General features: G+C 47.5%; 1 protein-coding gene across 3 annotated transcripts in view; it reads right to left on the bottom strand.

The window, feature by feature from the left end:
- The window catches only part of GDPD5 (glycerophosphodiester phosphodiesterase domain containing 5), a 233,522-nt gene that overhangs the window by 2,942 nt on the left and 217,018 nt on the right, over nt 1-13,562 (bottom strand). For 2 of the 3 annotated variants that reach the window (XM_071764297.1, XM_071764395.1), the window contains exons 14-16: nt 10,098-10,180; nt 6,283-6,297; nt 2,307-2,419 (exon numbers count right to left, since the gene is read on the bottom strand). In XM_071764297.1, the coding sequence (XP_071620398.1) occupies nt 2,307-2,419; nt 6,283-6,297; nt 10,098-10,180 (211 nt within the window). The remainder of the gene's footprint in view (nt 1-2,306; nt 2,420-6,282; nt 6,298-10,097; nt 10,181-13,562) is intronic. The other variant, XM_071764477.1, reaches the window with a different exon arrangement.

Genomic DNA, 13,562 nt, shown 5'->3' with positions numbered 1-13,562 from the left:
GCTGCACCCATTTCAAACCAGTTCTGAGAAGGATCTGCCTCCAAACAGGAGCTCACCTCTAAATCTCAGCAAACCTTGAGAAATCTGTCACCAGCAGAGGCAAAACTGGGCACCACCACCCCCCCTCTACAATGGTGCCACAGGCTGGGAAAAGGGTCCAAAATTCCCTGAATTTCTACCCAGAGACACTGGTTTCACTGGGAAAAATGTTTAACCACTACTGTTTCACTTGCAAACCACCCACCCAAAGGAAGAACATCTGTTTCAGAGGCACAAAATTTAATTACAAATCCCCTTCCTCTAAGGATATTTTATGTTTAAGGCATTTTTCTGCCTAGAACATCTCGGGGAAGCTGAATTCTGCTGTGACCAACTGCTTTCTTTCCCCAAGTATCCTGGATTTGAATTTAATTTTCAGCATCTCTGGAGGGCAGGATCAAGCTTGGATTTCACACAATAAGCTCCTTGAAGCAAGACTTGTGGGTTTTGCTGTGTATGTGCCTGGTACAACAACCCCTGACCCCTGCTGGAAGTCTCCAAAACACAAAGAAATAAAACCCATAACAAAGCTCAAGGGGAGATGATGCACACATTCCTTCCAAGGTGAGTTTTCCAGCTTCCTGCACCAACTTGGATATTTTAAACCTAAATGTTTCCCTCTTTGCATACATTTCTGGGATCTTTCACAGAGTTGGGTTGAGATGCACGTGGGTTCCAACACAAACAAATGCTGGGAGGTGCACAGGGATAGCAGGATCTCTGTAATCTCTAGTGCCACTGAATTCCAGGTCTTCCCCAAACTCATCACCACTATTTAGGGTGACTTGTGCCATGATTTTAATGGATTTCAGCCTGGAGAAGAGGAGGCTCAGGGGAGACCTCATCACTCTCTCCAAGTCCCTGAAAGGAGGTTGGAGCCAGGGGGGGGTTGGGCTCTTTTCCCAGGCAACTCTCAGCAAGACAAGAGGCCATGGTCTCAAGTTGTGCCAGGGGAGGTTTAGGTTGGACATTCGAAAGAATTTCTTGATGGAGAGGGGGATCAGGCATTGGAATGGGCTGCCCAGGGAAGGGGTGGATTCTCCATCCCTGGAGCTATTTCCAAAGAGCCTGGATGTGGCACTGAGTGCCATGGGCTGGGAACCACGGGGGGAGTGGATCAAGGGTTGGACTTGAGGAGCTCTGAGCTCCCTTCCAACCCAGCCAGTTCTAGGATTCTATGATTTTCTAGATTTTGACCTACTCTTGATCATTCAGAGTGGAGATGTGGGACAGCACACGAGTTTTACAGTATAACTGGGGACTGAGCAGCACGGGTGAAAGGGACCTGGGGATGCTGGTGACCATGAGCCAACAATGTGCCCTTGTGGCCAAGAAGTCCAATGGCATCCTGGGGTGCATAAGAAGGGGGGTGGTTAGTAGGTCGAGAGAAGTCCTCCTCCCCCTCTACTCTGCCCTGGGGAGGCCACATCTGGAATCTTGTGTCCAATATTCTGGGCCCCTCAGTTCCAGAAGGACAGGGAACTGCTGGAGAGAGTCCAGGGCAGAGGCACCAAGGGGATGGAGGGAGTGGAACATCTCCTGGAGAGGAAAGGCTGAGGGAGCTGGGCTTTTCAGTTTGGAGCAGAGGAGAATGAGGGGTGAACTCATTAATGTTTGACCTCGTAAATATGTAAAGGGAGAGTGCCAGGAGGATGGAGTGAAGTTTTTCTCAGGGGTGACCAACAATAGGACAAGGGGCAATGGTTATAAACTGGAGCACAGGCAGTTCTGTATAAATATTAGGAAGAATTTTTTCACTGTGAGGGTGACAGAGCACTGGAACAGGCTGCCCAGGGAGGCTGTGGAGTCTCCTTCTGTGGAGACATTCAAAGCCCATTCTGTGTGACCTGCTGTGGGTGACCCTGCTCTGGCAGGGGGAGTTGGACTCGATGATCTTGTGAGGTCCCTTCCAACCCCTCACTTTCTATGATTCTATGAATTTGGGAAATGAGACACAGAATTTCTCAGCAAATCTTAGGATTCCAGGTAGGGTTTGGGTAGGAAGGGACCTTAAAAATCACCTGCTTCCAACCCCCCTGCCATGGGCATGGACCAGGCTGCCCAAAAATCAATGTTCAGACCTGCACCAGTTTGGGATGGATGAGCCCTCACCTCATCCCCTGCAGTTCAGCGCAGCAGGGTCAGTCCATCCCCCCCATCCTACCAAGAGATGATGACACCAGTGTCAAGCCCACCTCCTCCATCAGCAAAGGGATAGCTGAGGGATGGAGGAAAGGGATCTCTGAGCATCCAAGCCCCATCCATACCTGAGAAGATCAGCTTCTCCTTCATGATCTTGACATCCCGGCTGGACCGGCGCACAGCGGCGCTGAGCATGATCTGCTCCGGGTTGTAGGTCCTGATGCTTCCCAGGCGCCACCTGGAAGACAAGAGGGGGATCTCAGGAGCTGGTTTCCCCTTAAGCAGGGGAGGAACTTCAATGCAAGAAGCCCCCAACAACGTGGAGACCATCAAGAAGTCCCAGAGAGCCCCGCGCATCTTTGCTCCCTTGCACCTACGCAACCCCGCGTGGTTTGGAGGATGTTTGGGAATGAGCATGGAGTCTCAGAGGGGGACAGACATCCCAGCAGGTCCTCTTGAACCACTTTGAGCTTCCTCATTCCACTAATGTCCCCATGGACTGTAGGTACCCCTCTCTATCACATCAGCTACACAGCTGTCCCAAGGAGTCATGGTTATTTTGAATATTTTATCTCACTGGGTTGGAAAGAAGGAACAGAACAAGAGACCAAGCCAAGCAAAGAAACCATCATCTTTCCCTCATTGTGTCACCTGGTCACTCTTGTGGGAGAAAAGGAAATCAAAGACAAATTAAGGTCTCAAACCTGAGATGCTTGTAAAACAACTGTCCCCACATGGGCACTCGTCACCTTTGGGTCCCCTGAATATGTTTTTTTTTTCCCAGAGAACTTCCCTCTCCAGGTGTCAGATCTTTGCTTAAATGCTTCTACCCCATCCCATTTTTTTAAGCCTTGATGAAATTCAGTGTTCACCAAATGTTTCCACCAGGTGAAGAAATAGAGGCTGATGGGCACTTGGCTCCAAATCAGCCAGACTTTTAATTCTCACCACTGAACATATCTAAAGAAAAATACAGATGTTAAGAATAAGTTCAAGGGGATTTTTCAAGGGGATTTTGCTTTTAAAACCTTTTTTAAATTTTTTTTTTAATTTTTTTTTTTCAGTCTAATATTACCCCTATTCCAGACCCAGTGGAAATCAAGGCTTGGTGGGTTCAGTGCAGCCATACCCAAAATCCCATGGCAAAAGGATCCTCTTTGGCTCTTATAGCCCAGACCCCACCAATTCCTCCCTATTTCCTGAGCACAGAGGAAGGTTTTGAAGTCAATCTCCTTCTCCCAGCCCGAGGCAGGGATGTTAGAAAGCTACTTGAGGAGAAACAGCAGTGATTTGGGTTGGCTCATGGGGTTTCTGATTTTCTGGCACCATCTAGTGGCTCATCCAAACAAGAGAAGGTTCTTTTAAATTTTCTTTTTTATTTTTGTTTTTTATTATTATTTTTTTATTATTATTTTAAGCTGGCAGCCACCTTCTCTTAAGTTTTTAACCTCCCTCCCCAACCTTGGCACCAAAGGATTTGAGGAGTCCCACACATCTCCAGCCTGGGTCCCATAGCATCAGCAACACCCACAAAAGGGGCTTTGCAATTTTCCCAGGAAAATTTAGCTGGTATGGGGTTTTCCATCCCCTTCCCAGATCCCAGTGGGGGACACCACACCATCAGGTTTTGACCAGGGTAAGGAGGAAAGCAGATGCTCTGCTACAGAGAAAAGAAGGGGTGGGATGGCAACAAAACACAATTCAGACACCCATGAACAGAAGCAATACAGAGGAAGCACAAGGAAGCAAAGCCATTGAAGAAAGGAAAAAAAATCTTCATATTTTTCTTCTATCATCACCATCTAAGCTGAACCACTCTGAGCTGGAAGATGACCTTTTTTTACCCTTTTTTTTTGCAGACAGATGCCACTAAGGGCAATATGGCCCCAAGGATCTCACAGGACAAGACCCTTCTGGAACTAAAATCAGGAGCACAGCACATTGCTACAATCTTTGCTCACAGCATCAGAATTTCCAGCACCAGGCCGGGTTGTTTGGTCAAAAGCCACACTGATTTCTTGCCCATCAGCCCCAGATGTCCCATGGATGACGTGGGCCCTTTTGAGGCACAAACAGCTCAGTTTCAAAGGGATGCAGGGATCAAGGGCACTTCTCCTCCTGCCAAAGGAACAATCCCTGCTCTCTGCTCTCCATCTCCCATGGGGGCTGCAGTCAGTGGTTAAACAGACCCTGTTGTGATAGTTTTAAACCAAAGGGAGATTCAGACTAGATATAAGGAAGGCTTTTTTTATTGTGATGGTGGTGAGACACTGGCCCAGGTTGCCCAGAGAGGTGGGAGATGGCCCAGGTCAGGTTAGATGAGACTTGGAGAACCCTGATCTAGTGGAAAATGTTCCTGCTGATGGAAGGGGGGTTGGACTGGATGAGCTTTAAAGATCCCTTCCAACTCAAATAATTCTAAGATTCATGATTCTAAATACACACAAGGGGCCAATGACTCCTCTCACAAGGGTGCAGTGCTCTGATAGAACAAGCTAGGAGAGGGTGAACTCATTTTTTCAGAGGTATTTTGAAACACCTTCTTAGGAGAGCCACCAGGGCATTTAATCGCGATGCAACTTCTACCACCAGCACACAAAATACCCTCTGCTGTATTCAGTGTAGCCTTTGGGTCTCCAGAAAGCTTGTTTAATAGAAAATAGCACCTCTCCTACCCCCTTGGACTCTGTTGGGATCATCAGCTTGCAAAAAGGCCAGACAGACAGCAGGAAGGTCTTGTTCTGGGAGGTTGGCATCAAAGCAGACCAGACGGACACGGGGTGGGAACAGACTAAAAAATACTGGGACAACAACAGAGACAGCATACACCATGTTAGGGCCACGATGGGACCCTTGGTTTTTTTAGGAGAGATGCTAAATGGCACGGGAAAGGGGTTGGGAGAGGGGCAGGTTGGGGAGAAAAATGATTTGGTACCAAGGTGACAAGATGGAGCAAGCCAAGAGCCAAGCCAGCAGCAACCACAGCACCCATCCTGCAACTGCTCTTGCCTGAAATCTGCCCAACTCTTTGGCTCCTCTGTCTTCTCATGAGCCAGAGGGAGGGAAAATGGGGGGAAAAACACCCAACCTCCCTGTAACCCATAGGAGGACTCAGCCCAGCCCCATAGCCAGGTCCTGGTTTGGGGAGATGCCACGAGGATGCAATGCCACGAGTCCAAAGTACCAGGTGGTGGCCAAACCCAAGCCCAAGGCAGTCGGTGGGCAGAGGGAGAGGGGGCAAATAAGCACAGGTAGGGAGTAGCCAAGTCCTCAGAAAGACAACCCCATGGCACAGAGCAGAAGGAATGGAGAAGGTAACACGTGAAGAGTTTGGGTTGGAGTAGGTGGCTTTACTGCAGAAAAGTGACAGCTCTTCCCTCCAAGGGGATGAGAATAACTGGCGGGAAAACAGCCTGAGCAAGGAGAAATCAGGGTTTAAAATTGATGGTACTTCCAGTCCAGCATCCCAGGCTCATTCCTTCCCTGGGTGAGATGCTATTTATTTTCATGCTGCATTTCCAGTTTACACAGTGGTGTAACTGGGAAGAGACTCGTGAGACATCCCAGGCTCCCAGCTTTTCCAGCTGTTAGCCTTATTAATTCATTCCCAGGGCTGGAGAAGCACCACTTGATATGATTGAACAAATTACATGATTTTCTTTTGATTTGGCCCGTTTAGAAGAGGTTGGTCTCAAAAACCTCTTGTAAATGCAGGAAGGAAGGGGATATTTTGCATGGGGTAATTTCCATGGAGAAAGCATTACATCCACTGGGAATTTTCCAGTTGTAATTTCCAATTAAAACGTGCTTCAGGGACCTCAGAACAGGGCTGTTTTAAAAAGGCAGCAACTTTTGTTGGAACAGAAGGTCCAACTGCCTTCAAACCATCCATCAGCTTCAGCATCAGGTTCCCATGGTGCTCGTGGCTATGGACTATGCAATGTTCAGCCCCTTATGGTCCCCCTGTGAAGCCAAATGTTTGAAAGCATCATGAAAAGCTGCTCCCTGCCCTGGCCATCTGCAGTGAAGCCGTAGCAGAGAGAGAGAGAGAGAAAGGAAGGTTGAATGAAAAGAGAAAGAGGAGGGAAGCACCAGAATTACCTGATCATGTGATAGCTGTGAGATGCCAGAATGCAGCAGAGAGAGAAAGAGGAGGAACATGCACAACAGTCAGAGCAGTAAGAAAATAAACAAGGCAAAGAGGCAAAAAAAAAAAAAAAAAATTTGGTTATAAGTCATCACAGTTGGTATTTTCCCCTCTGGAGAGGTTGCCATGATCCTGTCACCAGGGCTGAAGCAGAACAGAAGGAGCAATCCCTACCCATAGCTACAGAGGAGAGAGAACCATGTGTAGGAGAGAGGATGAGCACATCAAAGCAGTGGCTCTCTTCCTTCCCACCCACCCCCTTATCCTTGCATGAAGGAAGCAGTTCTCCAAAAAAAGGAAAAAAAAAAAACCACACCAAAAAAACAAAACAAAAAGAACCCCAACCCACCAACCATGAGGCTGAAGGCCAAGCCCCGTTTCCCACAGTTGAATCACATCAGCAGGTAGGAGTTGGGCAATTCTGCTGTGATTTGGTTTTGGTATGACCTCAAGACTGCTACCAATTCCTTCATGGGGTGGAGAAACTGGAATGGCAGGGAAATGGGTCTCTCCTGCTCCAAGACTTTCTTGCTCCAAGGCTCTTTGAACATTAAGCCCATTGCTGGAGAAAGTCCCAACTCCCGAAGTGTCTCCTTCCTCCTTCTACTAACTTGGGGTGGAGTTGTCCAAAGAGAGAGATCCCAAAGGAGATATTTGGACCTGTTGTGATGGATCCCATGTCACCAGACCTCTTTCAGCAACTGTGTTCAGCATCAGGTCCAGAAGCTGGGCAGGGAGCTCAGTGCTCCAGGCTGGGGGACCCTGGGGAAAGCTGATGGGAATTCCCAGCTCTTCTCACCTGTGTCACACTTACACAGAGATTGAAAGAGAAAGCCTGCTATAAATGTTTCCCTTCCTTACTCTGCTTCCTTTTTCCCTACTTCATCTCTTTTTCCCTGCTTTCACATTTCCAAACTGGAAGAAGTTCAATTGGTGCAGAGAGGAAGAGTGGAGAACAAAGTCCCACGTGGCAAAGGCCACGTTGCTGCTACTTCTCCCTCTCTCCAAGCATGTGTCCAAGCCACACCTCAAATTCTCTGTCCAGTTTTGGGTCCCTCCTGACAAGAAGGACATTGAGGGGCTGGAGTGTGTCCAGAGAAGGGGAATGGAGCTGGGGAAGGGTCTGGAGCAGAAATCTGAGCAAGAGCAGCTGAGGGAGCTGGGGGTGTTCAGCCTGGAGAAAAGGAGGAGGAGGGGAGAACTTCTGGATCTCTGCAACTCCTTGAGAGGAGGTTGGAGTGAGGGACTGAGTGGAATCAGTCCCTTCTCCCAAGGAACAAGTGACAGAACAAGAGGAAACAGCCTTGGGTTCTGCCAGGAGAGGTTTAGATTAGATATTAGAAACAATTTCTTCCCCAGAAGGGACCGTCTGGATCTCTACAACTCCCAGAAATGAGGTAGGAGTGAGGAGGGGTTGGTTTCTTCTCCTAAGGGACAATGGATTGGACAAGAGAAAATGGCCTCAATTTGCCCAGGGGAGGTTTAGGTTGGATATTAAGAACAATTTCTTCCTGGAAAGGGTTGTCACTCCCTGTCCCAAGGTGGCCAGGGCAGTGGTGGAGTCCCCATCCCTGGAAGGATTTCCAAGCCCTGGAGCTGTGGTGCTGAGGCCATGGGGCAGTGGTGGCCTTGGCAGTGCTGGGTTCAGGGTTGGACTGGATGATCTGAAAGATCTTTTCCAACCAAAAAAATTCTGCAAGTCTCTAATTTCTCTTTGCTCTTCAACAGATTGAATCAGTTTCACTTCTTCAGCCATGGTCTTGTGGGTCTGATTCAGAAAAGGTTTCTAAAACTGAATTTGGGAGATGATGCAAAAGGCTGCAACTACTTCATCAACTTGGCTTTCAAAGTCTGCTCTTCAGAGAGGGCAGTCCCTGCCTCCAGCCTCTTCCAGGCATTTCTGTATCTGCCAACAGAAATACAGGGTCTGAGGGGCAGGGACATCTGTTATTAAATTAATTCATGAATTTGTGGGAGTGGAGGAAGGTTCCAGGCAATGGGGCTACAAAGGCCTTCTGGAGAAAAGGTTTAACCAGCCACAGGTCAGACCACAAGACTTTGCAGCACAAGTTTGATCTCCTGTTGGCCAGTGGTTTCATTAACTATTGGGAAACCTAATCTGAGAGGTTTTTTTAGCTTCTGCTCACTCCATTATCCAAGGCTGGAATCAGGGACTTCTCAGCACAGGTCAACCATCACAAGGCATGAATTCAGGCACAGTTAGAAACAGTCTAAAGCTTCTAATTTAAGTCAAATCCATAGCAGGTGTTGGCAGGAGCAAAAATACCCAGGTCATTATGCAGCCAAGGGAGGAAAAGGGTTGACTGTAGGCAGATCAAGTCTGGAGAAAAGGAGGATTTAGTCTGGAGAAGAGGAAGCTTGGGGAGACCTCATGACTCTCTACAACTCCCTGAAAGGAGGTTGGAGCCAGGGGGGTTGGTATCTTCTCACAAGGAGCTATCAGCAGGACAAGAGACGGTCTTAAACTCTGCCAGGGGAGCTTTTTGGATATTAGGAAAAAAGTCTTTATAGAGAGAGGGTGCTGAGGTATTGGAATAGGCTGCCCAGAGAGGGGGTGGATTCTCCATCCCTGGATGTTTTGAAGAAGAGACTGAACGTGGCACTGAGTGCCATGGGCTGGGAACCACGGGGGGAGTGGATCAAGATGATCCAGATGATGATCAAGATGATCTCAGAGGTCCTTTCCAACCTGACTGATTCTATGATTCAGATGACCTGAGGCAATGTGACAGAAAAATCACTGCCTGGTGAGGCTGAAGCCAATTAAATCACTGTTCCTGAGGAGAAGGCATTTCAGATGTGGAGAAGGAAGGAAAGTGTAGATCTCTTGTTGTCTCTAGGACAGTCACTTGTGCCTGCCAAAGCAGATGAGATCAGAAAGGTGGGAGAAGAGAGGATGCAATTTTGGAATAACCTTTGCCCCGGAGAAGGTTCTTGCTTCTTGCTGGAGGGAGCACATCCCTCTCCCAGACTCATTCTTTTTCCCAGAGGGTTCTTACACTGTCACCACTGACAAATAAAATGCCTCATGGGAGAGCAGACACATCACCAGGAGGACACCCTGGTTTCCTCAGCTATGATCAAGTGGAGGGTAGCTTGGCCAGCTCTGTTTTTAGGAAGTTAACTGACCTCCTCCTCACTTATCAGTGTCTGAACTTACTCTGCCAGGCTTTATGCTCCACATTTGTTTTCAGGAATCCTGGCTAAAAGAGAAGGTTTCTGTCATGCCCTCATCAAACCCTTCCTCTCCCTTTTCTTTGGAAAACAGGGAGATGCATCCAACCAAGCAACTCATTTTATTTGCTAAATCCTAGCATTTCTATTTCTTCATCCGAATGAGAACAAACTGATTTAAGAAAACTACCACTTTTTTTTTTTTTTTTTTGGAGACTACAATGGTGGCATCTCCAAACGCCTCCTCTTCTTTCTTTAAAGCATTTTAATCTCCATTTCCATTTCCAGTTTCTCTCCCCCATGCATTTATGAGCAGAACAAAGCCCCTATCACTACCATTTTCAGATCTCTCATTCTTCTTTTGTAAGAAGCAACCTCATCCCATCCAGTGCCACATCTCAGAAGCAGAGTCACTGTCTGCAGCTTCCATGAGGATTTTTAATAAACATTTTCCCTGCTATTGCAATCCCAGTGGATGATGAGGAGCACACTGCTCCCCTCTCCCATCTCCACCCCGTGCTCTAAACACAAAACACAAGACACAGGGGAGTCGAGCTGTAACAATGCTACTTACTTCTGGAATATAAAAACTCCTACAATTACGATAAATGAAATGAGATCAGATGTGATCCAGATTAGGTGGTACTCGTCTGGAGGCTGGAAGACAAAAAAGGAGAAGCAGACCTTGAACTTTCTGGGTTTGGGGCAATCACAGTGAGACCACACATCGCCCAAGTTCCCACCAGCACAGGAAGAAAAACCCAGAGGTGCAGAAAGAAAAACCTAGAGGTGCAGGGGTCAGGTATAAATCACAATGTTTGTGACATTTCTAATGTTAGCTTGTCCCCCCTAATGACATCATCAAGAAAAACTGCTGACAGGAACTATTTAAAACTCTCCCTCCTTCCATCTGCTGACGTTTTCTCGGAGCTCTGTGGGCTGAAAGTTTCCAACCTCAGCTGTACCTCGAGGTGAGGTTCAGATGCCAGACATCCCCAGGTCTGGGGGGAAACACAGAAATTCAGACACATTGCACATCAGACATGCAGGGTTAATTCTGAAAGCTCATTTTAGCTGCTCTGCACAATCCCTGTGCTATAAGCACTGAATTCTCCAGTTCTGTCCAGCAAGGCACAGGTAGCTCTGGGTCCATTTGCCAGTGATCATCACAGTCACAGAATGGTTTTGGCTTGGAAGACACCTTTAAAACCCATCTCCCCCAACCCCTCTGCAATGAGCAAGGGCATCTTTGACTAGATCAGATTGCTCAGAGCTCCATCCAACCTGACCTGGAATGTTTTCAGGGATAGGGCATCTACCACCTCTCTGGGAAACTTGGGGCAGTGTCTCACCACCCTCAGCATAAAACATTTCTCCTTTATATCTGATCTGAACCTCACCTCTTTTTGTTTAAAACCATCACCCCTTGTTCTGTTGCTACAACCCTGCTAAAAACTCTGTCCCCATCTTTCTTAGGGGTTCCTTTAAGTACTGGAAGTCTCAACAAGGTCTCCCAGAAGCCTTCTCTTCTCCAGGCTGAACAATCCCAACTCTTGAAGCCTCTTTTCATGGCAGAGCTGCTCCAATCATTGTTCTGACCTCCTCTGGATCTGCTCCAACATCTCCCAGTTCTGAGGCCCCCAGAACTGGACCAAAATGGAGTAGAGGGGGAGATCCTATGAGGAGAGGCTGAGGGAGCTGGGGGTGTTGAGGCTGGAGAAGAGGAGGCTCAGGGGAGACCTCATCACTCTCTCCAAGTCCCTGAAAGGAGGTTGGAGCCAGGGGGGGGTTGGGCTCTTTTCCCAGGCAACTCTCAGCAAGACAAGAGGCCATGGTCTCAAGTTGTGCCAGGGGAGGTTTAGGTTGGACATGAGAAAGAATTTCTTGATGGAGAGGGGGATCAGGCATTGGAATGGGCTGCCCAGGGAAGGGGTGGATTCTCCATCCCTGGAGATATTTCAAAAGAGCCTGGATGTGGCACTGAGTGCCATGGGCTGGGAACCACGGGGGGAGTGGATCAAGGGTTGGACTTGAGGAGCTCTGAGCTCCCTTCCAACCCAGCCAATTCTAGGATTCACAGCTTTTCCTGCCAGAGCCCATCTCCCCCTTGGCTCTGCTGCCTGCCATGGCCCTGGGCTCCTTTTGGAAAACTCAAGGAGTGAAAACTCAACTTGTGTTGTGCAGGTGGGATCCAGGTGGACCACAACACCTCGTTCCACCTCTCCATCCTGCCCTGTGCAGCCAAACCCCTTCCCAAAACTCCTTACCTCATATCTGGAATGGGCTGCCCAGGGAAGGGGTGGATTCTCCATCCCTGGAGCTATTTCAAAAGAGCCTGGATGTGGCACTGAGTGCCATGGGCTGGGAACCACGGGGGGAGTGGATCAAGGGTTGGACTTGATGAGCTCTGAGGTCTCTTCCAACCCAGACAATTCTATGATTCTATGATCCTATGAATCCAGAATCTCCTTCCCTTGCCTCACTGGCCACACAACCCCAGTTAAACCCATCATCTGAACCCACCACAAACTTCCTGTTGATTTTTGTGCTTCCCAGAAAAGAGCAGCACTGAAAGAAGTAAAGACAAGAACGTAAAATAATGATAAATACTCCTGATGATGCTCAGAAAACACTTACCCAGGAGAGCCACCAGTGATGCTCATGAATTCCTTGTATCCTAAACCTGGACCAGTCCCAGCCAGGAAAAGGTTGCTGATTCCATACCAGACAGATCCATCACACACCATCATTAACACTCACAATTAATATGTTTTTAGAGAAATAGAATATAAAATACATGGAGATGAGTCCATGCAATGGTAGCATGACATGGATAAAACCAGTTGGGAGCCATCAACTCTACTCCCTCTGTCTCCCAGTAGAGAACAAGCTGTTTTTCTCTTCTTGTATCTCAATTTATCCTTTGCTAGTGTACCCAGAATTAGCAGGGTGATACTTTAATTATCCAGTGCTTCTGATGGATATTAAATCCTTGTCTTTTCCAGCTTAATTACAGAAGGGTGACATTTAATGTTACATTTGCTGCATCTAATAAGACCAACAGACACAAAATTGATGTTGCCCATTTTCTTGGCACACAGCTTGGTGTGTTGAGTGGAAAATCAAGAGCCTTCTTATTTAGAACAAAATCTACACATAAAAATGTTCTGTTTCTGGAAGTTTGGGTATTCCACAACTGAAGATTCAATATAGCAGGTTTGCCTGGGGGGCTAAAGTTGGATTTTATATGATATACCCCAAGAAAAAAGTAGACATGAACACACCTTTCTAGGAAAATTCTGCTTAGGGGCATTACAGATATTTTTCTAAAGTCCTGCAGAAAGTCCAAATGCAGAAGTTTTTGGTACTGACTCGAGGTTTAACAAATCAAATGGAATTCCAAAAAGGGGGAAACTGGAATTTTTCAAAGCCAGGCACCCCCCACACATCATTCAGCCTTGCAGAAGAGGGGACCCAGGTCAAAAACCTTCTATTTCCCTGAGACCACCTCTTGTCCTGCTCCATCCACACAAAGGTCTGGAATTTGTTATATTTCTCCTGCAATTCCTCTTTGCTCCACAGGGTTGTTCCAGTGGGTTTCCTTTGGTTTTTAATAAACTTTATCCAAAGTAAGTCCTGAAATCCTCACCAAACCTTCAGCAGTTCAGCAGAACTGGGCAGAGAGCTGTTACCTTGGCTCTGGGGGAGACTTCCAAAAATTCAGAGTTGGGTCCCAGTCCGGGCTCTTTTTTTAAGGACATTTGAAGCTGGGGACTGAACCCCAGCTCCAGCTTTTTGAAGCCAACCTCCCAGTTTTCCATCAAGAGCAGAGGAGGGATGTGTCAACTCTTTTCTTCTTTGCTTTTACTTGTATAAAACTGAAAACATGAGTTAAATGTATTTTCTGCAATTCCAAATGGAATGGAGCAGAAGAGATTTATTTGTTCAGCTGGCAATAAAGCCCCTGAGGGCACTGGGCAGCCAGAGCCTGGCTCCCAAACCATCCCCTATGTGGTGTAGAGGGGGCTCAGATGGCAAA

The sequence above is a fragment of the Heliangelus exortis genome, chromosome 1 (genome assembly GCF_036169615.1).
Source record: "Heliangelus exortis chromosome 1, bHelExo1.hap1, whole genome shotgun sequence".
NCBI lineage: Eukaryota > Metazoa > Chordata > Aves > Apodiformes > Trochilidae > Heliangelus > Heliangelus exortis.
This window is presented reverse-complemented; position numbering and strand designations above follow the sequence as displayed.